General features: G+C 39.8%; 3 protein-coding genes across 4 annotated transcripts in view; 1 reads left to right on the forward strand and 2 right to left on the reverse strand.

The window, feature by feature from the left end:
- The window catches only part of e2f1 (E2F transcription factor 1), a 408,003-nt gene that overhangs the window by 194,760 nt on the left and 185,790 nt on the right, over window positions 1–27,453 (reverse strand). The gene's annotated exons all lie outside the window — the stretch shown is intronic.
- Window positions 1,024–6,502, reverse strand: zgpat (zinc finger, CCCH-type with G patch domain). Of its 2 annotated transcripts, XM_032520851.1 has the most exons (7): window positions 6,290–6,502; window positions 5,090–5,753; window positions 4,500–4,633; window positions 4,081–4,245; window positions 3,653–3,766; window positions 1,848–2,259; window positions 1,331–1,463 (listed from the first exon to the last, which is right to left on the reverse strand). In XM_032520851.1, exons 2-7 carry the CDS (start codon window positions 5,695–5,697, stop codon window positions 1,331–1,333), a joined length of 1,566 nt encoding a protein of 521 aa, XP_032376742.1. In that variant the 5' UTR covers window positions 5,698–5,753; window positions 6,290–6,502. The 2 variants fall into 2 exon arrangements, with proteins under 2 accessions (XP_032376741.1, XP_032376742.1); XM_032520850.1 differs by lacking the exon at window positions 6,290–6,502 and having other exon boundaries at window positions 1,024–1,463; window positions 5,090–5,697.
- The window catches only part of tti1 (TELO2 interacting protein 1), a 21,592-nt gene continuing 1,195 nt past the window's right edge, over window positions 7,057–27,453 (forward strand). Inside the window, exons 1-13 of the mRNA XM_032520830.1 lie at window positions 7,057–7,212; window positions 7,756–8,495; window positions 9,421–9,758; window positions 10,175–10,439; window positions 11,554–11,731; window positions 11,937–12,229; window positions 14,245–14,661; window positions 15,612–15,771; window positions 16,079–16,246; window positions 16,458–16,609; window positions 17,230–17,370; window positions 19,233–19,437; window positions 26,601–26,688. Of these exons, the coding sequence (XP_032376721.1) occupies window positions 7,770–8,495; window positions 9,421–9,758; window positions 10,175–10,439; window positions 11,554–11,731; window positions 11,937–12,229; window positions 14,245–14,661; window positions 15,612–15,771; window positions 16,079–16,246; window positions 16,458–16,609; window positions 17,230–17,370; window positions 19,233–19,437; window positions 26,601–26,688 (3,131 nt within the window). The 5' untranslated portion in view covers window positions 7,057–7,212; window positions 7,756–7,769. The remainder of the gene's footprint in view (window positions 7,213–7,755; window positions 8,496–9,420; window positions 9,759–10,174; window positions 10,440–11,553; window positions 11,732–11,936; window positions 12,230–14,244; window positions 14,662–15,611; window positions 15,772–16,078; window positions 16,247–16,457; window positions 16,610–17,229; window positions 17,371–19,232; window positions 19,438–26,600; window positions 26,689–27,453) is intronic.

A 27,453-nucleotide genomic window follows, 5' to 3' on the forward strand; every position in this document is an offset into this window, starting at 1 on the left:
ACACACACACACAGTTAATCTGCTGTTGGGCTGGGCAGCAATACCTTCAGGGACCCGAGGCTCATAAATGGGGTGAAGCACAGAGCCTCAAGGGATCCAATTAAACCAACCCACAAACTGCATTTTGCCATTTTCCCCCAATCGAATCAGCAATTTTTAGAGTGATCCCTCCAGTCCACAGCAATCTAAAAGGGCTGCCACTCAACAGATCAGAGTGCGCGTTTCCCTCAGGATACCAAGTGGAGGGTTCACGAATTCTGCATGTGCAGCTGCCCTCTGTGCCGCCATAGTCCACCAAGAGACTTCAGGGAAGGCTTACAAAGTGCACTGTATCTCATGAGGTATTTACTATCTCTTTGCCCTTAGGGACTTCCCAATCGCTGGGACTTGCTGATGGTCACTACTTCTCTAGCTTTCTTTGCCTCAGGTTCTCACTAAACTTAAGCAAATTTCAGTTTGCCTGAATCTTTTGGAAAGCATTTAGTTAATAAAAGGTTTTAAAGCAGTAGTTTTGTATGGTTCTTTTTAAATGTTGTCCTATTATTATGATGTATCACTTTCAGATTGGAAATTGCTCCCTAACATCACAACGTAAACCTTTATTTGAGAATCTGGAGGGAAGCAAGGTAGATGCAGGCACTTCTCATCCCACCCACCGCCTGGAGACAGTGTGTGTTCGATCTATGAACAAAGCTGCAATCCAAATTCATTATTTAATAGAGGGGCTATGGTCGTAACTTCAAAGAAGCTGTGTATGAGAAGGTAAGAGGCGTGGGCGAACGGAGGGGCTTCACTTCAAAACTGTCTAAAGGTCTCCTAACTCCTGAAGATGTAATTTAGAAAAATCACTCCGAAATCCAAGTCAAGGTATGCCGAACTAACCCTCAGAGCAGCCTCTGGACAGAATAATTGAAACCTCTCACAGAAGTATGCACAAAGAACAATTTGAAAAAAATAATGCGCAGAACGTTCTTCAAGCACAGGGTTTTTAGCGCTGATGAAGAAAAATACAATGAGACAAAATGTTCATCACAAATCAAATTTAGTTTGTAACATTTTTGTGAACTGTACAAATTGAAACCAAACAACTGTTCAAACTAAATAATCTGCTCAGTCCTTGAAAATAAAATGAGAAGCAGAAAATATTCAGTGAATGCTGCATTCTCCATAAAATGGGCACCACCGCCAGCTCGAATCCATGATGCTGTTGAGAAATAATGCTTTAAAAATTAAACAGGGTTGCAAATAATTGACAACAGGCAAAGGACAAAAGTTCATTTCAGGCAAGCAGTGCTTCCATTCATCCCCCAAGTATTTGAGAGAATTGAGCCTAAAACTCAGTCATCTTCTTATGTGTGTCAGCCTTGCTGTTTTCTCTCTGGATGGACAGCTCCTGGGCTTTCTGCTGGGCCAGCAGCTTGCGGGCCGCTGACAGCTTCTCTTCCAGCTGCTTCACCCTGGAGCTTTGCACACACAAATAACAAAGATTAGGATGTGGGGAGAGATGGGAAGACAAGTTGGTCTTAGCAGCACTTTCCAGAATAAGTTGGCCATGGAAACAAGTGTCTAACTTCAAATCTTTACACCTTATTTAAACTCCCACAAGCCATCTTGACAGAAACATCAAAGCAACTAGTTTGCTCTTATTTTACAACAAATTATAGTTGCACATTTATGTACATATATGTATGTATACGATTGCTAATGTGTCTGTTCTCTCTATAGAGTAGGTTTCATTGGTTCCGTTGGAATTGGGTAATCATTAATGGTGTCTTGGTTCAGTTCCCAGATTTAAGTCAAAATAGATATAAAGAAATGTACAATATCGGAACACACACAGGACTGACCTGCCTGCCTGTCTGCTGAGTGACTCAGTCAGTTTCTGGATCTCCCTCTCAGTCTGCGACACCCTTTCCGACGCCTGGAACAGCTTCACATTTAGAGTCCTCTTGATACTTGTCCCTCCCCTGTACGCCTCCACCCCCGATGCTGCTGACGGTGCGGCAGCACCCCCCTCAGCAGGATTGGTGCTCTTGCCTCCTAGCTTGTGGTTGAGAAAGTCAAAGACGTTACGCCGCCCTCCGGTGGTGCCCCGAGGCCTCCTGCGTCTCTTTGGGCGGCCTGTTTGTGCATCACCTTTAGTCGCCTTGCTCTGGGTGCGTCTCGGTGTGAGCTCGGCACATTCGTCCAGAGACTTTCCTTTGGGTAGGACCACTGCCATGACTGGTTCCACTCGACCCTCCTGCATCTTTCCTAAACCTGAGGGGGGAAAAGTGACAGAGTGGGCAACAGGAGCACATGTAATTAACAGGGGAGGGCACAAAAACACCTGGCAACACATTACACTAGATTTTAACATACATTTTAAAGCTACAGTTAGTGTATTCTTTTGGGAACATTTGACCCAGCTTATTACTTAAATTAAATGACTGTTTGATATTTTTTATTTCTTATTATATGATTGGAAGTTTGTGCAAGTCCCCATTACTCATACTGTACATCTATCCATATTAAAATTCTTTTTTATAATTGTTCCTTGTCATAAAGATGTCCTGGCATACACAGTATGAATGTGATTAGATGACGAAGATGTCACACAACTAAAAGGGAGCTGTGATTCCAGTGTGGGTGTACTCCTTGTATTGCATTATTATTGATTTTATTTTTTTCATGCAGCACCTATCCCACTGAGGTTTTGTGGATGTGTACAAGACCGCTCCGACCTGTAATAGTACTTTGCGAAAGCCCATGGGGAAATGTGTCCTCCACATCTGACCCATCCTGTTTAAGTGTAGCAGGCAGCCACAGTGCAGAGCCCAGGGACCAACTCAAATTCTGATGTATGCAAGTGACGAAGAGGATATAAAAGTATGTGTATATATATGTAATTGCTTTTATCAAATGCTGGTGAATCATTTGTACGGAGTGTAATGCAGTGAATGGCTTATGTAAAAAGAACAAACAAAGAACTTAAGCGAGCCAAAAATTATTAATGTGATCAGGACAGAATGTTCAGAACCTAAAATGTGGTTAACAGCTGCTTTCCGACCGGAGGTATTTTTGCAGTTCCCAGAACATCACGTTCCTATAACCCTTTTTTCTAGTGTTCCCACTGGATCAATTTAGGTATTATCAAGTTCCTCTGACTGTAAGTCTTTCAGCTCCTAGTTCACAACAAGGTCTTTTCCCCTTTTCCAAATAGTGACCTAGTCACGCCCCCACAGCTTGTCATCAGTAAAAGCCATTCAGTCTGTGTTAGCAAAACATACTTGAATTACTTGACTATGTAAATTACTACAAGAATGGACAGAATGCTGAACTCTGAAAAGTGGACTGATGCAGAGGTGCAGGCGATGCTCTCCATGTAATCTTCAAAAAAATTTCCAGTGAGTTACCATTTGAAAATCTCAAATGGGGGTTTGTATGTGAAGCTAAAGTCAAGTGAGGACTAAGAAAACCGTTGCCGTGCTTGAGTCACTCCCCTACCCCTCCTACCAGTTCCTACGGCCACTTGGCCAGTGCGAATGCAAATGACAAAAACGGTTTTGGGGGAGAGTAGTTTGTAGAACTGTTTAGAAGTGGACTGTTCCTATAACTACGTTCCTGTAACTAATTGGTCAAAAAGAGGCTAATGTTGTCCACTTGAACGTACCTTTCCCATACTCGTAGCCCATTTTGAGCATAAGCTTGGATCCGATGCCTCTGGTATGTGCCTCCCAGCCACCAAAATTTGATGTTTCTGTGTATTCTACAGCAGTGTCCATAACTGTTGGGTAACAAGTGGAAATCAAAGTAGAAACAGTCAGTTACTTTGTCCAAAAACTTTCAAACAAACTTTATAACTTTAAAAGAAACTTGAAAACAAACTTCACAAATTTAAAAGAAACTTGAAAACAAATTCAAATGTTTTAAAATGTGTTCTTAGCACGTAGACTGGAAAATGGAAAATAAGGCCAGTTATAGGAGGAGGCTTGCAGTTCTATGAAAATACATCCAAGCCACATTTTATCTTTTGCAAGATTTTTAAGATTAGCTCAAAGTTTGATTGACAGAGAAATGGCAACATGCATCCAACAACACCTTTTGCATAGGCCGCATCATCTCCATCTCCACTGTCATCCAGGTCAGAGTCAGAGGAGAGCGGGTCATCCGCTCTCAAAGGTGGGATAATGCAGTCAGCCTCGACCACAACATCTTTCAGCAGTACTGAGTCAAACTTCACAGTGTAGAAACCACTGTCAATTTCTACATTTAGAGAAAACAATCCAGTCAGCAAAATATTCAAACTCACTGGGAACATATCATCTACCATTGTCTTGTTTTTGTTACATTGTGAAAATGTATTCAGATGACTTGCTGAAGATTTTCTGGAAATGTAGCACATTTTTAGACAAAGTGACTCATTTTCAGTTCAGTCAATCTTAGTGTGAACTTATTACCCAAACTGTCAGACTGATTTTAAAATACATTGTTGAAAACGGGTCCTATCATCACAATACCTTTAATTTTGGCTGGGTACCAGATGCCGTCCTCATGTCGAGCCAAACAGGACGAGCCTACCTCAAGATTACTGAGGTCAAACTCAAGGAACTCTCTGAGTTCAGACACATACACCACTTCACCATGGGAGAACCTTCAATAAATAGGGAACAGCGACAGAACTGAGATCCAAGTGGATAATACACTAAATACTTGAGGGATTGAACTATTATGACATCATATTAGACATCATAAATGACATCTCTTCATTTGTTCATGTATAGGTACTGAGCGCATATGTGTGTATTTCAGGCCTGTGTGTGTAATGTCTGTTCTAACAATAGAGTGAAAACATTGTAAATACCTTTGCAGGATTAATAAAGTGTAAATTATTATTATTAAATTAGACAGTCAGGGGTCACCAAAAAATAGCAGATCAATAGGGTGACAATAACATTTTTAGAAGTTATTAGTCCACCATGTGGACAATGGGTGACACTTGCTGGATGATATCTGCTACTACAAATAAGTTTTATATGGGCAAGTTAACATAATACAACAATCTTTTGTGGGTGCAAGTGTAAAAAAACTAAAAACAGTGGTGCTTTACCTGCAATTATCTGGGAAGCGACATTTGTCCTCTAGGTAGAATGGACAGGGTTTCATAGACTTCTGGGTGGGGTAGACATAGAACACTCTAACTTGTGCCTCTTCTCCATCTTGTGGTTCTGCACCCACCACCATGGCATTGTGATACTCCAGTGTCCCCCATGTTGTTCTGTAGGGTGCTTTTACTTTGGTACCACTGAGTGCATCTTCTTCCTCCTCTACCTCCTCCTCTTCACCATTCTCTATCTCAGCTTCCTCCTCATTGTCCCTCTCTCTTGTATCAGAGCTACTACCTGACGACTCCCCGAGTTCAGAGTAGAAAGCAGCAAACTCATTGTTCAAACTGTTGTTTGTGCCATTTGTGTCAGCTGCTGCCTCTGAGGCGTTTGCTTGGAGTCCATAACTGTCCTCGAGGCTGGCCAGAAGCCGACTCTTTTTGACAGACACCAGGCTGGATTCTGTGAGCTCTATCAGCTGACACAGGTCCTCTTTCAGTTTGAGCAGGTCTGACTGCTGGGATGGGTCCAGGCCAGCTGACAGGGCGGTCTCCACTTGCTGCAACTGGGCACCATAGGTACTGATGGCTGCCTCAAGGGTTTCTTCTTCCATGCTGATACTTGACACAGGGCAGGGCAGGAATGGACAGCATCAAGCCTCCAAGACACCTGAAGAAAGAGAAGATGGTTGATTCAAAGTTGAATCAAGTCAAGAGATCTCAGCAGAATGAGTACATGGACTGAATGTGCGCACTCATGCAAAATGTCATTCTTCTGTCTCATCACACGAGATTACAATTTGTCATATTTATTTGCTATCAATTTCTAACAAGGACTCCGTAAATTGGCAGACCGAATTCGGAAGGACATAGTTAAAGAGAACATGACGGTGATCAAAGATTTAGTAAATGACGTTAACGTACGATTGACCCAACGCTATGCAATGTTATGTTTTAACATTACTGTAACGAGAACTAGAAAATTCCGCAAGAAATTTAAACAGTGTGCACATCCAAATAGCAATAAAACTTTTTCGTAAGATTAATAAATCTCCCGTATCTGATAAGGTAACGTTAACATATTGACCAATGATTTAACATAGCTATAAATCTTTATGTTTTAGCCAATGGTTTTAGCTAGCTAAATGTTAGCCGTGTTTAAGCTAACTTTTTCAACTCATTATAATAAAGCTAGCATTACGTTACCTTCGTAATTAGGCAAACGTTAGCTGTCTGACATTCACTGCACCCACGGAAAAAGTAGCAGCCATAAAAAATGTGCTATGTTAAAAAAATTAAGTAATTCAAATAGCTAAATTAGCACAATAACAACATAAACCGGTTCAGTTTCTGCTAGCAGATGAAGAGGATCGGGAGACCCATGTTGTGAATTGTGTTTTCTTTCAAAATAAAACAATGTCTTCAGACTGCTGGTTCATCGAACATTACTGACAGTAAAAAAATTGAAATGCAACTAGCAAGCATTTCTAATTTTGTATTGTCCAAATGTATGCCAGATAATTCTTTTTCATACGAGTATCACTTTAATAATAATTTATGGTCTTTTGTTTGTTTATTTGACAAATGTTCTCATTGTTGTTATTATCATTATTGTTATTTTGTTGTCTTTATACTGTCTTTCTTTTATCTATTTTTTAATTTCTTTTTTCTTGCTAAAACTGCTGCTGGAATTTTCAATTTCCTTGCGGGAGTCATCCCAAAAGGATCAATAAAGAGAAGTCTAAGTCTAAGTCTAAGTATCATTTATATAGTAGCTTTTTTCCCACAAAAAAATGAATTCAATAATGGCTCATTGACATGGCAAGATTTATGTTTTTTTACAACAAAAGCATCGATTATTATAAAGTTTAAAAGGGGTTTCTTTATCATTGTAAACCTTCATGTTCTTTTATTTTGAAGATAAATCACCAAATGGCCAAACCCGGAAGTCTTATTTTTACCTTACGTCACAGCACATGCGCTTTCGGCGCAGAATTATGACGTTACTCTGAGCAGCACTTCATCAGTGTATGATGTTACAAGTGTTCTATTTAAAATTAAACCTATTATATGGGCGTGTTGCTCCGCGCAGTGGGTCCACTTAATACTACTAATATAGTAATGTGAAGGTAGGCTACCTGTTCGTTGCCGCTAGTAACGTTACCGTAGTGCAGCTTCAGCATGCTGGATGCTGGCAGCTAGGTTAGCTAAATAATAGACATAGAGGGTGTTCTGCTAATGCATACTAACTTTGTGTCTGTTTCCTAATTTAAACAAAGTTTCAACTTTGTCACAGTGGGCAACTAGTTAATAATATGAAGTCTACAAAACAGCATGTAATGACGTTAGTTAACTTAATAGTGGTTGGAGGAATAAAGCAACCCTGGCTCAGGGTTTTTTCATTAGGAAGAAATGGCCAGATGGTAGCACCATGGCCATAGAGGGAAGTGTCAACATTCAGAGATGATGCAGTATATAGTTTATTTTCTTGACCACTGGCTGTCTGACCATTTGTTTTTGGACAAAATTTAGTTTACTTGCCAAGAGTAAGGTAGATTACTGGTAAATAATATTTTCAGTGCCAGTGTTAAAAGATTGTAATATCAAATAATGAGTTTTCTTTATCTTATTTTTGCATATCCCATTTCTCTTTCCACACCCCCTCATTAAAGAGACCCCTGCTGTCATGCCTCCAATCATGGCTCAGATCAGTGATCCAAAGATCGCATTTGCCTACCTGCGCCCGGCCTGTGTCCTGCTCACCCGAGCGCCCACCGTTACCAACGTAGAGACGCTGAGCGACCAGTTAAAAGAAGTCAATGATGCCACATTGCAGCAGCTCCAAGAGTATGTCCTCTTCCCTCTTCGCTTCGTCCTTAAAGTCCCCGGGCCTAAGAACGACAAACTGGTGCAGGCTGTGGCTGAGGCCATGAGCCACGTCCTGGAGAACACTTGTGTCCAGAGCTGGGAGAACCTCTGTGACCTCCTCTCAGAGCTTTGCCTCTGCCTGTGCTCTCCAACCGACCCTGGGAAAGCTGCAGATACATCAGAGGAGCTAAAATTGGCTGTTCTGAGGTGCTTGGATGCCTTGCTTCATGCTGCTTATGGTGATATAGTCTTCAAACTCTTTGAACCAAATATGCTGCCCGGTCTGGGGGCTGCCGTATCACTCCTGCTGGCTTTAGGAGAGAAGGAGAAATCCAGAGATGTACAAGCAGCAGCGTTAAAGTGCCTCCAGGCTTTGACTCTGCAGTGTGACTGCACTCAGGAGCATGTAGTCCCATCCTTAGAGGAGAGGTGTGCTATGGGCAGCACCATGGCTTCATTCCTACCTGGGATCACTGTGGCTGTAGCCAGGATCATTACAGGAGATCTGAGACAAGGCCATGCAGTCACAGTCAGGGCCATCAAGGTACCATATCGCCGTGTTCATTCATATTCCCTGGTGTGATGATGCAGGACAGTTTTTGCTGCTTGTCTGTGTCTTAAATGTTTCAAAATTGAATATCTTTGAGTTTGTTATGGACATTTTCCACTATTTTCTGATGTTTTTATTGACCAAACACTGAATTGATTAATCAATAAGATAATCTGCAGATGAATCAATAATGGAAATAATCACTAGTGTCAACCCTAATTATTATCACTGAATGTGTTTATTATTTTCCTTATTAACCGATTAATATTGTAGGATATAAAATAGTAAACAATGCCCATCACAAGGTGGCGTCTTCAAATTGCTCTTTGTTTGAACCCACCGTCCTAAAGATAGATTTATGTTTTTGTCAGTAAAATCTTCTGTTGATCTACACACCTATATATCATAAATATACTGTAAAATGTACAAGAACATAACTGTGGAAACTCAGTGTCTCTTGATAGTCTATATGCTGTTTTAGAGGCTTTTCCATGCTGACTCAAATAACATAACGTAATGCAGTTATTGATTGTAGTTCATGACATATTTTTACAGAAAGCATCAAATGTATCAATTTATTTAAACCTTTTGGTCTTTCTTTATTACGTTAACCTGAATTTGTCCTGGTAAACTGAAAACTGCAGAAGAAGAAAATAGTCTATCATTCCTCGCCAAATTCTCGGAGAGTATACAGATCTGTATAGATTTGTGTTGACTCCAATGCCTCCAAAATGTAATGGGGTAGAATAATTGTAGTTGTAGGTGCAAGGTGATAACCACATGTACATAAAAGAGCACAAAGAAAACATCTACCTCTATTTGGACAGGGGGCAAAAGTGATTATACCCTCGTACAAATGTAATTGCAATGATTTTTTTATGCCACACAATAATCTTATTCCACTCTAATTGTCATTCAGGTTTGGTCCAGGACTGTGGGGCTTGTCATGGAAGATGACCAGCTTCAGGCCAGTGAGCCCTGGAAGACTCCTTCACCAGACCTGGGGAGAATCAAACAGCTGATTGTCCATCGGACTCAAGACTGGGTAAAGAGCACAGCGGGGAAACTGTCAGTGCTCCTGAAGAAGATCATCTCCTGTACCTCGGCTCACCAGCACTGGAGGGTTAGACTAGAGATGGTGGAGCTGGAGGACCACCTGCTGTCCAGGTGTAGCCAGTCACTGGGCGAGTGTGTGGGACCGCTACTGGAAGCACTGGTGGGGGCAGTCAACGACGAGGAGCCCAGAGTCAGAAACAGGTTTGATTTGATTGACATTTTTATAAGGCCGGGTATTGTTGGAAAATAATTTATACCGGTACCAATGTTGTGACTTTGATACCAGCTCCTAAACGAGACTTTATTCAATGCCAATTTTAAAAACAAAAATTTTCCGACAACATAACACATTATGTCACAATTCTTTTTATTTATTTTTCAGCTCCTACCACGAGAGCCCAGTCTAAGTGCATGACATAGAATTTTTTAATGAGATTTACTCCTTAGGTATTGAAATTGGGTTTTCGAGTCTCAATACTTTAGAGGCAATTCGGTCAGTAACTAAAAAGTATTGAATTTGGTACCCAGCCCTACATTTTTGGTGAGGCAAACATATTAAAGCCTACTACTACTCCTTGATAACTTTTTTTTTTTTTAATTAAACTTCTCTCCTCTAGGTGTGAAGTTGTTCTCAGGATGGTATCACAGAGGAATCAGAGCTGGAGCAGCAGCAGAAGTGCTCAGACCTTCACTGACGTGCTTTCTGAGAATCTCCACTCTTTGGTCACCTCCCTGCCCAGACTGATGAGGACCTCGGATGACCAGAAGAAGATGTTTGTCCTTAATGTGTTTCTGGGTTATTTAAAAGTCCTGGGACCACTGGTCTCCGTGATACTTAACTCGGCTGCACATCTCGAGAGGATTTCCAAAGCCTTGATGCAGGTGATGTTAGCTGCCAGTGTGTCAAACTAAACCATAGCTATACTTCATATCCTGTTTAAATGGGAATCAGGGTCAAATATAGCTTCATGTTGTTAATCAAGTTAAGTAAATCAAATTAATTAATTTTTAAATACATTTTTATACAGTGCTTAAAGGAAGTTAAAAAACTATACAAATATATAATAATAACGAGCTACTAATCTCACATGAGGGTTGCAGCCCCAGCCTGGCAGTGTGTGCTAACACGAACAGGAGAACACACACCACCGCTCCGTTGCTACCAGTATACCGCTGTGAAACTAGAGGCCTTTATTTCTTGTATGAACTAGTTTAGTATCACAAACTTACATTACATCTCTATGTATATTTTGTAGATGAGCTTTATTGCGTATTCCGTGCTAAACCTGCACCAAAAATACTTTACAAAATACAGTTTAAATAGAATGTTGTACACCAACTAGTATCATTAAATTAACTGTTAATATTGAGAAGCTAATTATAGAATATATTTTTTTTTAAACATACAGTATTTAAAAGGCTCACATTGTAAAAAGTGAAATTTCCGTTTCTTTTTTAAACACGGTGCTATGTAAATACTGTGAAAGCATCAAAATGCTCAATTCACAGAGAATTGCTCACAGCCTGTATTCTGAAGCTGTGCCTTTAAACAAGCCAACAGGTCTCTCGTACAGTCGTAATGTCACATTATACTATATATAGGTAGAAAGTGCAACTACAGGGACGTTAAAGTAATTCCCTGGCTGCAATGACGGTGCAGAAACTCTAAGAGCGCAGATGTAGAAAACCCAGAAACGTTGACCCATCGGAGCAGACTAGATATTTTCAGAAGGGTGTTCTTAAAGAGACAGGTCCTAAAATGGAGCATTTCAGACAGATTCACAGTTATATTTTATGAGAAAAATAATTGTATTTGTATTTTGAATGTTAAAGCATGTGAACATGTTCTTATTGAAACCCAAAATACACGTATCTGAAAATACGCATACTATGGGACCTTTTAAGCATTTTAGTGGCTGACAAGTGGAGTTAAATGGTCTGAGTAGAGTTAAATTGTTTAAAAGCAACAACAAACACTGCTGTGTGCCTTTTACAGGTGCTGGAGCTGGATGTGATGGATGTTCGTATTGTTGAGGAACGGAGTTACACTGCTACCTTAGAGACAAGCTCGGGCTCCCATGATTCCTACACTGCTCACATACAGAAGAAGCATTTTCTGTACTTCACAGATGAGAAGATTTGTTCTGTGCTCGTGGAAATCTGTCAAACATTAGGTATGAGTGCTGTTTTTAGGCTGCATCAAAAGGATCTACAGTACTTTTCTTATCATGGGCACAAATAACAGTACTTACAAATGTGTAGACTAATGTCAGTTGGCTCATACTAATACTGTATGTAATGGATTAAAGGTGGCTACATCTTTTGCCTAAAGGTTTACATTTGACATGTTTGAGTAACTTTCGCTCTTTCTATCTTTAGGTTATTACGGCAACATCCACCTGCTGACCGATCACTTCCTGGATCTGTACCAACAGTCTTCAGCATACAGAAAGCAGGCTGCCATGGTGCTAAATGAGATTATCAGGGGAGCAGCAGGCATCACCGTGGCAAAAGAGTGTCAGGGTTTGGAGACTCAAGTTTTGGGACACTCTGCCACACAGGAAGACCTTAAAGTCGCAGTGGTGTCTGTCGTGGAGGAATACACCAGTGTGAACAACTGGCACTTGATAACTTCCAGTGAGGAGACTGATAGAGACCGACAGGACCAGCAGGTGAGGATAGTTTGTTCTGAATCAGGAAAGTGAAGTGTAAAATTTGATTTGTTAATGGATTGTCTTAAGGGCTATGCATATTGCGTCATCATAAGATAAATTTGCTCATCAGCAAACTCTCTGGGAATGATCATCATGTTTAATAGATGATCTCACCCTTCATGGAATGAAATTCTTAATGAAGTGCTACTTTGCTATTTGAAAAAAATACATCTCATTTTGTATTCTATGAACATTTTCTTATCAAGTGTGATTTTAGACTCCAATGATCAGCCCATATTGCCCATATTGTTTGTGCATTTAAATTCGATCATAGCCAGATCACTTCACTCCCAACGAAGAACCACTTTGCTCACAAAATGGCCTGGGACTGACTGCTGTGTGCTCTTCTGCCTGAGCAGACTGAGCAGAGGGGATCCAGGGTTTCAAGTAACTGCTCTGAACCTGAGCAGAGAAACATTGGCAGTACTGTGTTATTTTGCAGATAAACTTATAGTTTCTGTTTGTCAGATGAAATATGTGTATCCTAAGCCCAGAAATATACACTGGTTAGAGGAAAGGTTTAGCCATTGTAGAGACTGTTGCAGCATTCTCCCCAAAGTCAAATTACATTTATTAACAGAATATTGAATATATATAATAATAGGTTATATATCTATCTATAAATATTATATATATAATGTGTATGGTATGTGTCATCCTCAAGCTCGTTCCTCTACAGAGGCCGGGAATTTGAGGTTTCTGCGCAGTATCTTAGCTGTTCCTAGGACTGCACTCTCCTGGACAGAGCCCTCTGATGTTTCACCCGGAATCTGCTGGAGCCACTCTCCCAGTTTTGGGTCACAGCCCCCATTGCTCCGATTACTATATTACATATATTATATATATATATATATATATATATATATATATATATATATATATATATATATAAACATGGTAGAAACTACAGGCAGTCACCTGTGTTTCATAGTTGACAAATGATTTTACGGGAAACAATAGCACAGGCACTATCTTTACTTTGCACTGGTACAGCAGGGTAACTGATTGCTGATGTGAGCCTACATTCATTGTGTACAGGAAAGTCATTTCAAAACTCTGTCATGTGTTGGGGGTCTTGAACAGCCATTAGTGTAAACTATTTTTATGATGTATTGTATTCAATGTTGGAATGTGGTGATATTATTTGTTTTTGGCCATCTGATGTGCTTCTCAACCCTGTGGAGCTTTCTTTGCAAAATGAAAGGTACCACATGTACGTTTTTTTTTTGTGTTCACATTCGCTGTTTCTTACCAAAACACATTGCGATGAGACTTAATAAATATGTATTTCCTTCCTCATAAAACATTAATAGTGAAAACCTTTGGAAAAAAAACCTGACACCTACACTGTCTGCTAGCAGTCTTCTTTGCCTCTTTTATCTTTCTAAGCGCTTTTTCTACCACCAAAACATCTCATGCTGTGTCCTTTTGTGCAAAAACAAAAGGATCCATCCTCAAAAACATTGCTCCACAGTGCTATTAATGGTCAAGAACTCCCCGGGGTACCCATAAGGCTTCTGGAAGAAATATTTTCCTTGTGACTTAACACGTCACTTAACAATTAGCAAACTGCATCACACTAGAAATGGGAAACATAATCTTCTAAACTCAAATTTATTTTCTCATAAGATCATTAACATGCATCTGTATTTGTCAGTTTACCTTCATCAGGAAAGATTTATTATTATTCCTACTTGATGGAGGCCTACCTGCAGAAACACTCTAAAGTGAACATGATCCACAGTGTGCAGGGTTTATGGTTCTCTCTCCTCTTCAACTTTGTTGTTTTTCTTCTAAAAAACACCCAAATGTCCCCTTGTACATTTAGGTTTAAATGCCGCTGTTTGTTCATGTCTTCCAATGTAAACTTATGTTTATATGGACTTGTATGTCTATAAACTAAACACCATTGAATTGTACAAGAAAAACTGTATGATGTATGATAATGACATTTGTCTTTTGTCTTTCTGTAGCTGTTCAGCCCATCCAGACTTCTCTTCATACCCAACAGTAATGTTGGCAACACTAAAGCAAACTCTGTCCAACTGATTCCTTCATCATTTGGCACTGCGTCTTCCTCATCGCCGACCTCTGCAATCCACCAGCTCAACAGTAACATTTGGCAGCTGTGCATCCAACTCGAGGGCATAGCTTGCTTTGCTCAAGCACTGGGGTGGGATTTCCGGCCCATTTTGATGACATCACTGTACCCCGTACTGGAGAAAGCCGGAGAGGAGACACTGCTGGTCAGACAGGCAGCGCTGGGCTCTATGTGGGACATCAGTAATTCCTGTGGCTACCCCTCCCTGAAGGAGTTGATCAATGAGAACTCTGACTACCTGCTTAATGACATATCACTTAACCTGCAGAGGCTCAGCCAACATCCTCAGGTAACATTCACACAGTTTGGCATGCTGTCAGAATGCACAGCAGCACAAAAAAAAGGAAGAATAAGATGAAGGAAAGACAGGCAAGGAGAAGGAGAATTTAAGATAAAAAGGGTATTATGCAGAAAGAATGTTCAGTAATTTGAGGCAACAAGATCTTATCAACCTTTTGAAAGAAATTGTAAGAAAAGTATGGCAAGTGGAGTTTATAGTTTCATCAAAAAACATTTGGACGTTTCATGAGCAGATATGGTTGCACAACTTAATAGGGCAGAAGCTATTTCCATTATCAGTTTATCATTTGATAATTATTTCTTTACTCATTTACTCAATAGAATGTCATCATAAGTTCTCAGATCCCAAGAGGACATCTTCAGATAGCTTGTTTTGTCCGACCAAATGTCCAAAATGCAAAAAAGAAATCACTTTACAAAACAGTGACTATTTAGATTTTTTGCTTGATACATGACCCAAACAATTTGTCAGAATCCTGGTGATTCATTCTATGTTGATTATTGACTAATATGTTTAGCAATACAAATGAATAAAGTGGCGTAGTACTGTAGGTGCTTACAATAAACAGTGAACCCACAGTCATAGCGGTTCATATAATTAAATTATGCCCACATGTATGGGGTACTAGAGATGGGACATTGTTTTGTAAGTCACATGTAATTATCAAGTAAGTTTTGACCCCAGAGTCAAGTTCAAATCCTGTACTAAACTAAACATTCCAAGTCAAAAGGCTGAAGTCACATGATTAGATCACAAGTCATTGGTTTTGAAGTTGTTTGTTTCAAGTTATTAAGTTTCCTGACTCAAGTTTGACGCTAGTCCTAGCCACGAGTTGACACCTCTGTGGTTTATCACCCCGGTGAATACTGTATATATGTCTACGTGAGTTTGCTAGGACCCGAACATGTATTTCATCAGATTCCCATCTTGTTCACCAGGCTCCACGGGTGTTGACAGTGATGTTGACTCATTCTGACTGCAGCCTGCTGCCTCTAGTCGGGGACATGGTTCAGGATGTGCTGATGGCTCTGGATCTCAGCTACGACCACACAGCTGCTCTCTTCTGCTCTGTGCTGCACGCGCTCATGAAGGCACTGGGTGAGATTTAGAAAGTAATGTCAACTCATTTATCACATGTGGTAAGGGTTAAAAAAGTATAAGGGACAAATTAAGTGTATTGCTTATGTGACTCTACCAAACTGTACCATACCATCCCACTCTACTATTTTGCCTAAGCATTCAATTCAGTTATAGTCAAAAACATGTAAGGATCATTTCCAGGTGATCTCTGAGAAGAAGTGAAATACAAAATAAAGAGTAAAATCTTGCATATTACCACTTTTGCATCACTCACACCACACTGCTGCATCACTAACCTAATCTGCTGCTGTTGTTTTTCCTTTAGCAAGGTGGTTTCCCTCCAATTGTGGTCGGACCAGTAAGTCTGCCAGACAAAAACAGACCTCCCCGGACAACGAAATCCTTAACATTCGCCAATTCCTGCTGGATCACCGCATACAGAAAGAGCTAGCAGAGGGCATTGGAATAGAGGAGGACAGCAATGAAGACCTTGGTAATACAAAATGGTGTATGAGGGATACACAGGAAATTATATTCCACTGTTGTATAGGTTTCATATTGTTGTAGAGGTTATATCAGATGAAACTTATCAGTATTGTGAATAACCATAGTATGAATTATAAAAAAGCCAACACCACCACCATTAGGTGAATGTTGAGTTGATCAATCATTCTTCATCTGTGTGACCATCACTGTCTCTCCAGAAGTCCCTCCTCCCCTGGAGTGTGAAGATGTTGAAGATATTGGGGGTCCTGATGTAAAATCGGAGCTTCCCTCCCATCTCAGCATCACTAAAGATGTTATGGAGCGCTGCATTCATCTGCTGAGTGACCCTAGTCTCAGGCTACGACTTAAGGTACTGTCTTTGGGATGTAGTGTTAACCATTGTACAGGAACCCATTTTAAATGCATAGATAGTGTAATAATTAGTTTTGTTTTTTCACTGATGTTTTTGTGTTGGTGTGACAAATATTCTAGCCACACATGATACCGTCATGAAGATCCAACAGAAAATGTGCTGAAACACCTGTAAATCACAACACATACAAGTGAGCTAGAACACTTTTACAAAAATGTAGACTTGGCGGGGGAAATGTTCCGAAGAGTTTTTTTTTTTTAAAGATTATATTTTGGGTTTTTCTGCCTTTTAATTTTTGACTGGACAGCTAGGTGAGAAAGGGGAGAGCGAGGGGGAAGACATGCAGGAAATCTCAATTGGTTGGAGTTGGACCCTGGACCTCTGCATTGAGGCATAAAACTCAAAGTTTATGTGCGCCTGCTCTACCACTGTTCCAACCTGGCCAGTCTTTAGTTTTAGTCGCAGCTTTGCAGTCAGGCTAATAAATTTTAGTCCTGACAGGTTAGCCACCCCAGCCTAACTCTGAGCTACTGTAGAGGCTTTGTTACCATGATAACATCCAATGGCCTGCGGACAACTAGTAACCACAGTAACCTCACTGCATGTCTTTGTCCTAGGTATTGGACGTGCTGGAGCTATGTGTGTGTGTACTGAGTGAACAGGAAAATGAATTGCTCCCTATGGCCCATCGCTGCTGGCCTGCCCTCCTACAAAGACTCACTGCTGATGACCCTTTAGCAGTAGTCAGAGCCTTCAGGGTACGTAAAACAAGTCTGTCTTTCCATATACTTTGTTGCAGTAATAACTGTTAAAAGTCCAATATGTAATATATCTTCTGTAATAAATGTCTACTAGTAACGGCTACTAGGGACTGGCATTTTATATAATTTCAACATTTGTGTACTCACATTGAAGTATATAGCTAGTACCTTGAATTGTTTACATACTCGCAAAAACAATTGAGACACAGCCAGTAAAGTGATTGTCACTCCCGATGTTAGTCAAGTTCAGATTTGAGTCACGCATGCGTCACTTTGCGACAAGGGAAGATGTGAGTTGCACATGCGTCACTTTGCGACAAATTGCCTACGAGATGCTAACGAGAAACTTCTGTAACATTAATACAGTAAAATTGGACCTACTTAATGTAGTTTGTTCACTGCTGGCTACAAGCTAGCAATCAAACACAACAAAGGCTGTCAGTTGAATGGCGTTTTGAGCTAACATTAGCAATCAAACAATCCTAGATAGCTAAAACGTTTTTGAAAGGATTCCCATCTTCTGTTATTGTTTGTAATGAGAAAAGTTTATCATTTCATGGATTTTACAAATTCAGCGGTGGGTCATTTTAAGCCAAGAGAGGGGGCTGTAAATTGGGAAGAGAGGACCGTGAGTTAGCAGTGTGTTTAGCGGTTGTTTCCGTAATTCTAAGCCAATAAAGTGTATTTCAGACGGGTGGAAAAGGACGGCGAGGTTGTGGAATTTTTAGCGGTTCCTACTGTAATTCTAAGCCGACGAAGTGTGTCTGATGGCGTGTGGAAAGGACGGCGAGATTGTTGTGTTTTAGCGGTTCCTGTAATTCTAAGCCGACGAAGTGTATCTAACGTTAGCTACTCCGCTGTGCAGTGAAGTAATGTCTGGCTATGTGAGACAAGCATCTAGCAACATTGTTATGGCTGCTGCGGTCTGAGCCTTGCAACCAACGTGAACTTCGAGTCTGAGGAGGAGGGGGCTGGGTAGACAACTCTCTCCAGTATTTTGAATTTGTACTGCAGTAACTGTTTTAAACACTAGCTGTCAGTATTACATATTACACCTTTAAAATGGCCTTTTCCTGAAAATCGTTAATTGAATCTGTTGGTGGATCAATATATTATCATTATAATAACATCTGCAGCTTGATATTGTGTACATGAAAAAGTTTATTAGATAACTGTTTAATGTAGTTTCACATTGCACATTATGTACTATATGTACACCATGTACAGCAACTAAACAGATCTGACTGAAGTAAAATAACGTATTGACATGTTCTGTAAGTGTAGTCTTAATCCATTATAAAATATCTAAGATGGCTACTTTTTCCAGGCCACTTGTTTTTAATTCTGTGAAACATTTTTTGAACTAACAAGACAGGAAAGTCTGTAAATTGTTTGAAAGGTTAGCTGGGGGAAGACAATTCTCAAACTATTTCAGAGAATCACAGAGGATGGAAATGGCCCTCTCCCTTGTTCCCTGATGAGTAAACATCACACTTGTTTGTGATAATTTCTCAAATTACACGTGTCAATTGATTCTACTATCACTGTAAATTAGTCTACTTGTCAAAACCTGTCTTTAGATATTTTTTTTTCCCCCTGATGCAGTAATAAAATCAGACATAACTGGTTTGTTAATTGTCATTTAGTCACTCAGCACTGCTGCTGTCAAACTGTACGGCCATCAGCAAATGTAGCAGCTGTCCAATTTTGTGAATACTATGGTTTATCTAGGAGATTGTATTGTGTCACTTGTTTCTTAATTTTCCGATTTTCTTTGTGAACGACACATTAAAGTGACATTTTATTACATTTTAACAACTTGCTGCGTACATACTTTACATGCTGAGTCTCTCTGCCAGGTGCTGTGTACGCTGGGTGAAACATGTGGTGACTTCCTGAGGAGGAGGGTATCTAAAGAGGTTCTTCCCAAGCTATGCTCCTCGCTGGTACGGCAGGCTCCGATCAGCGCCAAGGCCGGACCCGTCTACACACACACCCTAGCCTACAAAGTGCAGCTGGCTGTGCTGCAGGGGCTGGGCTCACTGTGCCACAGACTAGACCTGGGTAAGAGAACAGAAACACACAAACACACATCTTTCCCAAGACACAACATAAGTTCTCATCCTTTATGATTGTACATGGTATAATCCACGTTATAACAATGATCACACCAGGTAAAACGTGGACATAGAACACTTTATCATGGTTCCTCTCAGCCCTGATATGACAGGTTTCTTAATAAAGGTTGGTGCAACATTTTGCCCATTTAAGCAAGAACATATTGAGGATCCTCAACATCCTAATATGCACTATTACATATCTTGTGCGTGTGTGTATATATATATGCGCTTCCTTTCTGAGAGGGAGATGGGAAGATTAAGGGTTATTTTGTGTATCAAATTATGGAACTCATTCAGAACACAGTGACTTATTTAACCACCAGATAGCAGTCTTGTACAACAGTGAAAATACCACAGCAGGAGTTGGTCTATCTCAATGCTCCTGCTTGTTTTTGAAGACCTAAAGACATTATCCAATGTTACATTTAAAAATTGGATTGAGATAACTTAAGATACAGTCCATCTATTTATCAATACCATTACCTAAAGTTTATTTTTGGTGTATTCCACTCTCTTGTATTTGACATTAGGCAGTGGTTTTCACGACTGTCAACCCACTTTCATATTTTTTATTCCCATGTTCAATCAGTACTGTTTTATTTACCTTCCTTTGTTGACATCCCAGCACATCCCAAGCACTGCAGTACGCAACATGTTTTTGCCATTTCCACTCATACATAAAATCACACAATAATACTCCAACGGAATTTTATGATTAAAAAGGCCTAGGGGCTATGGCAGTGCTTGAATTCAGCATATTTTAAAGATGACTTTGAACATACAGACCATAGCTAACTGAGCCAACAGGATACTGCTAAATTCAGCTGCACTCAAGATAACCGCTGCACGCAACTGTTCTCCCTCAAGCTCCATTTCACCACAATCAAGCAACAAGCACTGTCATATCAATCAGCAAATTAAGAACATGCAACAAAAGAGGACATTTAGTAAATTGAATAACTCAAAAATGTAATGTTTTATTTTTTAACAGTTGTATCTTTTGTGCTTAGCATATCTTTGGTATCATAACTAAAAAGGTGCATATATAGTGGCCTGGGGGCTCACTGCCAGTGTGTTACCAATGCTATAATTATGAGCTGCTTGTCTAATTTTTTCATCATTATGTTCATTAGGCAGTGATGGCGTCCCTGTCACAGTCATACTGGGTTCAAGTTGCTGCAATTTTCCAGCACTGCATAAAACTCTGAGAAGGCACAGTACTTATACTGGAACTAAAATCATCTTACTGCACTGTGGGACTTCTTTTCTTCTCTTTTTTGGTGTCTTTATTTATGTGTGCACTGCAGGTTTGAGTGGATAAGTGGTTTTTCAAACTACTTAATGAAAATAGCATGCACACCACCTACAGTAAGAAGTAGTGGTAGCAGTCAGTGATAGAAATCATTTGTCTTTATTAAGTGGTAATAATAATCACTTCTTCCCAAGCACAGGGAGTATGCAAAAAGTGATTGGTGGGGCAACAGCAATCAGCAACAGGTAAATCAGTTCATAGAACACAGGTCTGATTCAAAGGGCTCAATGTTCTTGTTTTTAAAGTAAAGAAATGGATGTTATTTGGATTTAAAACATGCAAAAATCTGAGAGCCTGGTTTTATGATTTTAAGGGGTGGCACAGAGGACATGGTTCTATCCACTACTGCAAAAAAACTTGATTTTAAGTAGTGGTATCTGCAGTCTGGTTACCTTCACAGTGGGGTACAGAACTAGGTGATAGCTTGAACCTCACACACCCTCCTACTGAAGCTCATCACTGACAGATGAAAAGTTAGCGGCTGGTGACACCATGTGTCACAGAGGTACCGGGGCTGTGTGCAGCGCTCCCTGTCCAACGGTAGAGTTAGTAGTGTCAGCACTGCAGTGCATGGCAAATTCCAAATTAGGCATGAATGGGAAAATGTGTAGAAACAATATATATATATATGTAAAAAAAAAAAAAAAATATATATATATATATATATGTATATATATATATGTAAATATATATATATATATACATATATATATATATATAATATATATATATATTTTTTTTTTTTTCTTAAATAAATTTAATTTATGAAATGCCATTTCTGGTGCAAACAGCAGCTTTTGGGTGTGTGTGCTCTGTCTTATCTGTTATGTGAAGCATATTATGAACTGTTGTCATCACAAGACAACTCTTTACTGTAAATGGCAGTAATCAGTCTCGTCCTGCAGCAGGTAAGATGTGGGGGAATATGAAATCTCAGTAAAATTCAGATTCAACAGAGATGGCTATTTTTATTTGTTGGCAATGTAAAACAACGTTGAATCTTACTCTTACACAACAACACAAATGTTACACTAAGTATAATGATAGCTGCTTATAGTAATATAGGTAAACAAACATTCAGACACTATTAAGTAATAATCTGAATGAAGATACTTAATATTCCCACACTTAGTTCATGTACACAAGATATATCCTCCTTATCAGTGTGTAAAAAATTATGGCTTGTCCTTGTGTTCCGTTATGTTCTGTTATTTGGTTTGGTCATGGAATAAATGCTCACTTAGGCAGGCGGAATTGGCAGCAGTATGCTTTTGGAACCACTCACCACACAGTGCTCTTCTGTCAGTGTGAGTGGTTTCACTTCTTGAGCGTCTAAGTGAGGTGCAAAGAAAAGGTGAGAAAGCCATCATGTGCACCAGTAGAGAAGCCATCTGTTCCCGTCTCCAATAATAGAGAAAATGTGACATAGGCTGTTTGATTTCAAATGAAGTCAGATCAATTAGCACGTTTCTCTTTGGTACTAATTTCAATCCAATAAAAAAAAAATCTCAATTTAATTTAAATCATTGTTTACTTTTAACTCAACAAGTGTGTAAGCATGGCAACATGCCAGGCTTGCGACAGATAATTCAAGTCAAGGCTTATTCTACAGGTTCAAAACATTCAACAAAACATGTTCCTAAAGATGCGTCAATCAATATTATATAACACTCATAGTTATGAACCTACACATTTATTATCAAACCCTGCGGTTCTTCTTAGCCCTTTGGAGCTTTTTAAGCCTCATTTCCTTTCCCATTGTTTTGGTTTCCGACGCACAAATTAAGTACATGTTTTCAGCTTTCACAGTTTTTGGTGAAAATATCTCCAATAAGGCCTTGAGATCCTACTCATGTAAATCACAAATGGAGTCAGTGACAGAACCTAGCGGAGTCCAACACCCTCTGAAAACATGATTTATTTATTTTTTGGGCCGCCCTCTAGTTATATGGAACAGGATGGCTCATAGGAATGACCCTGGTACCCCATACACCCACAGTACCCTGCAGGACAGGGTCGTAAGTCCTCTCCATGTCCACAAAACACATGTTTACTGGATGGGCATTCGACATTCAGTATACTCATTCAACATCCCTTCAGTCTCTGTCAACTCGGTGAAAGCAGCAGCTCTGGATGTTGGTGTTTGCCTGTTTTCTCTCTCCCAGGCTCCCACAAGAGAGAAAAAATAAACCTAAATCTGCAGCCAAAGTTACACCATTAGCGGTGTAATGACACATTCAGCTTCCAGTTTGGTTTGATATGTCGCACTGGGTTCTCACTATGATATTAACACTGTATTGCAAACAAAATAAGAAAAAAAACAATCAGGACTGAAAAAGTGTTTTCTTAATGTTTTTTTTTTTTTTTTTTAAATGTACTTATTGGTTATGGGACCTTTTTTGAGTAATTCCTCACTATTTCTGTCCATCTTTATATTCTTCTTTGGTGCACCAACAACAATGTTGGGATGCTCTTCCTCTGTCTGTCCCTCATCATACTTTACCGATGTCTGGGGTTAAGTGATGAAAGTGCATTAAGTACATTTACTCAAATACTGTACTTAAGTACAAATTTGAGTTACTTGTACTGTACTTTAGTCTTTTCTTTCAATGCCACTTTCAACTTTTACTCCACTACACTTGTACTTTTTACTCTACATTAATCTGACAGCTTTAGTAACTTTACAAATTAAGATTTACGCACACAAAACACAAGTAGTAGATACAAAATGTTTAATTATGAATTAAACTACACAACTATATAACAGCCTACAAATCCAGCTGAAATTCTTTGACTTTCACTTTTTTCACACTTTTTTTCACAATTAATAATGCTCTTTTTGACATTTTTTTGTTTCCAATTTCTAAAATGTGATGATTTTCCCGCATTGAGTACTTTTAATACTTCCTGATGATACATGCATACTTTGACTCGAGTAACATGCTTGTATTTTTTGAACAGTGTGGTTATAGTTCTTTTACTTAAGTAAAGATTCTGAATACTTCTTCCATCACTGCTGGTTTCTCTGACATCTTATGATCTCTGTAAGAGTCACACAGTTTCTTTGCACCTTAATCCACATCACAAACCAATGGCTGCTACATCCATTATTTTTACAGTCTATGTTTCCACCACATCCCAAACGTACTCCTATTAGGTGACAGTGGAGGCCATTGGGGTGCACTAAAGTCATTATGTTGGTAGAATCAGCTTGAGATGATGTGTGCTTTGATATGAACAGTAACTGAACCTCTTGACCATGTCTGCATGCTTTTATGCACTGAGTGGCTTCCACGGGATTGGCTGATTAATAAGTACACTCTATCACCTTACATGCTTTCCACTTTACATGACAGCCGGATTTAACTAGTCCAAAAATGGAAAAATCTTCCAATGGTTGAGGGATTTTGTTCTACTCTAGCAACTTCATTTGGTGATTTGGTGGTGTATCATAAACAAAGAGGTTTCCTAGTAAAGTACAGCTTTAACTAGTGAAAAAGCAACCTCCATCCATTGCATGACCACTGGAGATTACAACTGCAGCATCATTATGTCTGTCACATTAAAGGAAAGAGTCTAGTCAATGCGTTTAAGATCCTTGTACATGATTTTTCTTACTGGCACTTGACACTGTCCTCCATTTCAGAAGGGGAGAGGTTTGGAGATGGAGAGAATGTGAAAGAGCAGGAGAGAAACAGTCAGCGGCTGCAGCCTTACTCATGTGAATACCGATTTGGCTACAGCTTACCTCTGGGACGCCTGCAGCAAGCCAATTACTAAGCCTCAGTCACAGAGAGAGAAAGACAGAAACACAGATTGACTGGAGCAAATAATACATTTCAGCCACAGTTCTAGCTTCAGTTCCAATTTCGCCCTTTTATTCATTTACCACAAAATCTAGCAGCACCTGGCTCTCTTCTCTTTAGTATGTCTCACTTCTCTCTGCTTCCCTCCAAGCACCTTGATTCCACAAAAGACTATAGGCTATGAGTGCAGCACCAGAAAGGGAGTAAGAAAAGGGATAAAAGCGGTTGCTAAATAATCCCATTTAACTCTGAAATGTGCACTGCTGCTTTTATTCTTGACACACAGCGAGCAGGCCTGGTTCTAGCCGAGTGTGGGCTAAATTGGCAAATAGAGTAAGCAGAGAAGGAGAGAGACATGTTTTGAAATGAGGCTTGAAAGGCAGCCCTTTTTGCGGCTCAGGGAATCGCTTAATGTCTGCTGGGAAGGATGGAGAGAGAGAGAGAACGATAGGAAGAGGAGATGAAAGAGTGCAAAGAAGTCAAGTGGATGGAGGGAGCAGTTGCTGGCAAGCCTCTGACAGATACAGATAAAGAAGGTGGGAAAAAGAGGCAAGGCATGTGGGTCAGTCAGGGACAGATATACGTACATTTGCGAATGTAGCATAATCCGCTCTATGGCCAACCCGCAGAAAGCGCACACTATGATATTTCAGCTTACATTTCTATTTGCAGAACCTGTAGTTCATCAGGTAATCAGCGCCTTTCTCCGCCCACTATAGCAATGTATTAAGTACTTGTGCTGTGATACGGCTGAGTGCAGACTGCGATATTCCCGCTGCTGATGCAATGATTGTAATGATTCTGATGCCAATATTTGTAATGTAGCGAGGAGTTTAACAACTGGTGGTATGGAATGTGAAAATGTGAACGCTGAGTCGGAGATTCTGTCATCTTTGATTTCTTTCAGTAACTGTAATATTGCATGTCTGCTTAATCTGTAACGCTTAACGATTTTGTGTTCACTCCACTGCAAAAGTGGGATCCTTTTGGCAAAAATCCTTTCAGCTTGTGTCCTTGGCCTATGTCTTCGTCTTGCTTGGATTACTGCTGCCATTTCACCAGGAGGCATATACGAGGAAACCCATTTCCATGTTTACACTTGCTTTTAAGAGGAGGAGAAATTTCACCGCAAAATAGAGGCGCGATTTTACAATTGTTTTTTGTACATACCGCGGAATACATAATTAGGCGCACTCTACACTTCCCCCCCTTATCTCTTTATGGGAAACTCCCAATATCCCCTTGACCCTCCGGTGAATGCATATTCATAACACACAAGCGACAGGCAGTCTGCTCTTTTACCTCAGTGCGGCCCGTTTGTGCATATCTCACCATGCTTTTACGCCTCAAAATGGCACAAAAGTATTAGTCCATCTGGCCATCAGTGTACATACAACTACATACAGGAAGAAAAAAATATAAAGGGTGGTATAAAAGGATAAGGTAGCCATTTTCACACACACACACACACACACACACACACACACACACACACACACACACACACACACACACACATCACACATTCACTCCTCAAAGGGGGAAGAGTGGCTGTGAGAAACTCAGAGATGTGGAAACAGCCTGCTGCAAATTCTTTCATCAGCCATCTCAGCAGTTTCTCTCAGCTCATTAAGAGTTACTGTAGAAAAAGGTAAAGTCCAGTCATGATCCATTTCTTTTTTTTCCCTCTGTTTCATCTTCTATTCCTCCTCCCTTTCTAATCTACTGTCTCACCAAGCTACGCTGTATGCTGGGAACTTTGATTACATTTTATGATTATGTGGATCATACAAAACAGTATGTGAAGTTGATTTTAAAATTGGCCACTTGTTTTGAGATGTGATTACATTTTTCTTTTGATTACTAAAATGTATGATATCATTAATATTGTGAAGAAGGCTAAATATGTATGTATTTTACAATAGTGCTCTAAAAGGCTATACAGAGGAGGAAATGCAGTAAAAGTCCTGTATTTTTTCTTTTCTTCAGGTGAGACAGACCTAGATGCTGTTTGCGAGGCCTGCCTGCCCTACCTGAGCTGTAGGCAACCAATCAGATTGCAAGAGGCCAGTGTAAGGTGAGTCCTGATCCAAGTCCTTCCATTTCATGCTATATATTGTGCTTTTTACTTCACTACATGTATTTGACTGCTGTAGTTGATAGTAACTTCACTGATTAAGATTTAAACAATAAAACAATAACATTCTGTTGTGTTGTTATATATTAAATTACCCAACAGTGTAAAAGGTAGTTCAAATTATCTTTACCTCCAGCAGTCCAGCTTCAATACCTATGTTCAACACTTTAACGCTGCAGTTTCATGTTAAAGGTGCCATGTGGAAAGTGTCAAAAGTTATGTGCACATGCAGTATTTCTAACCAAAACGTATTGTGTGTATCATTGTGGCCTAATAATTTAATCCAGATATTCAAGTTACTACCACATAAGATCAAGAAAAGAAGCCGGAACAGGGGAACATGGAACACATTTGCTTGAGAAATTATTTTGGATCAGAAATAACACTAAGAGCGGAGGTGCTCTGGGTCCTCCACACTGTGACTAGACACCAGTCCTATAATGCCAATGAAAGAAATCTGGGAATTGTTTAAGACGAAGTTTCTGGACTCTGACATCTGACGTTTTTTGTTTGTTTTTTTAGGTTGTGACATAGGCCTTAAATTTCATTCATAACCTTTAAGGTCAGCTGACAAGCTACTCCTAGCTCAAAAATAGGGGAGATCGAGCGTTCTCAGTCGTGGTCCTGGGGCTTCGGAAGGACTTGCCTCTGCATGTCAGATTGGCCCCTAGCCTTCAGATTTTTAAATCACAACTTAAAACTCAC

The sequence above is a fragment of the Etheostoma spectabile genome, chromosome 7 (genome assembly GCF_008692095.1).
Source record: "Etheostoma spectabile isolate EspeVRDwgs_2016 chromosome 7, UIUC_Espe_1.0, whole genome shotgun sequence".
Taxonomy (NCBI): Eukaryota; Metazoa; Chordata; class Actinopteri; order Perciformes; family Percidae; genus Etheostoma; species Etheostoma spectabile.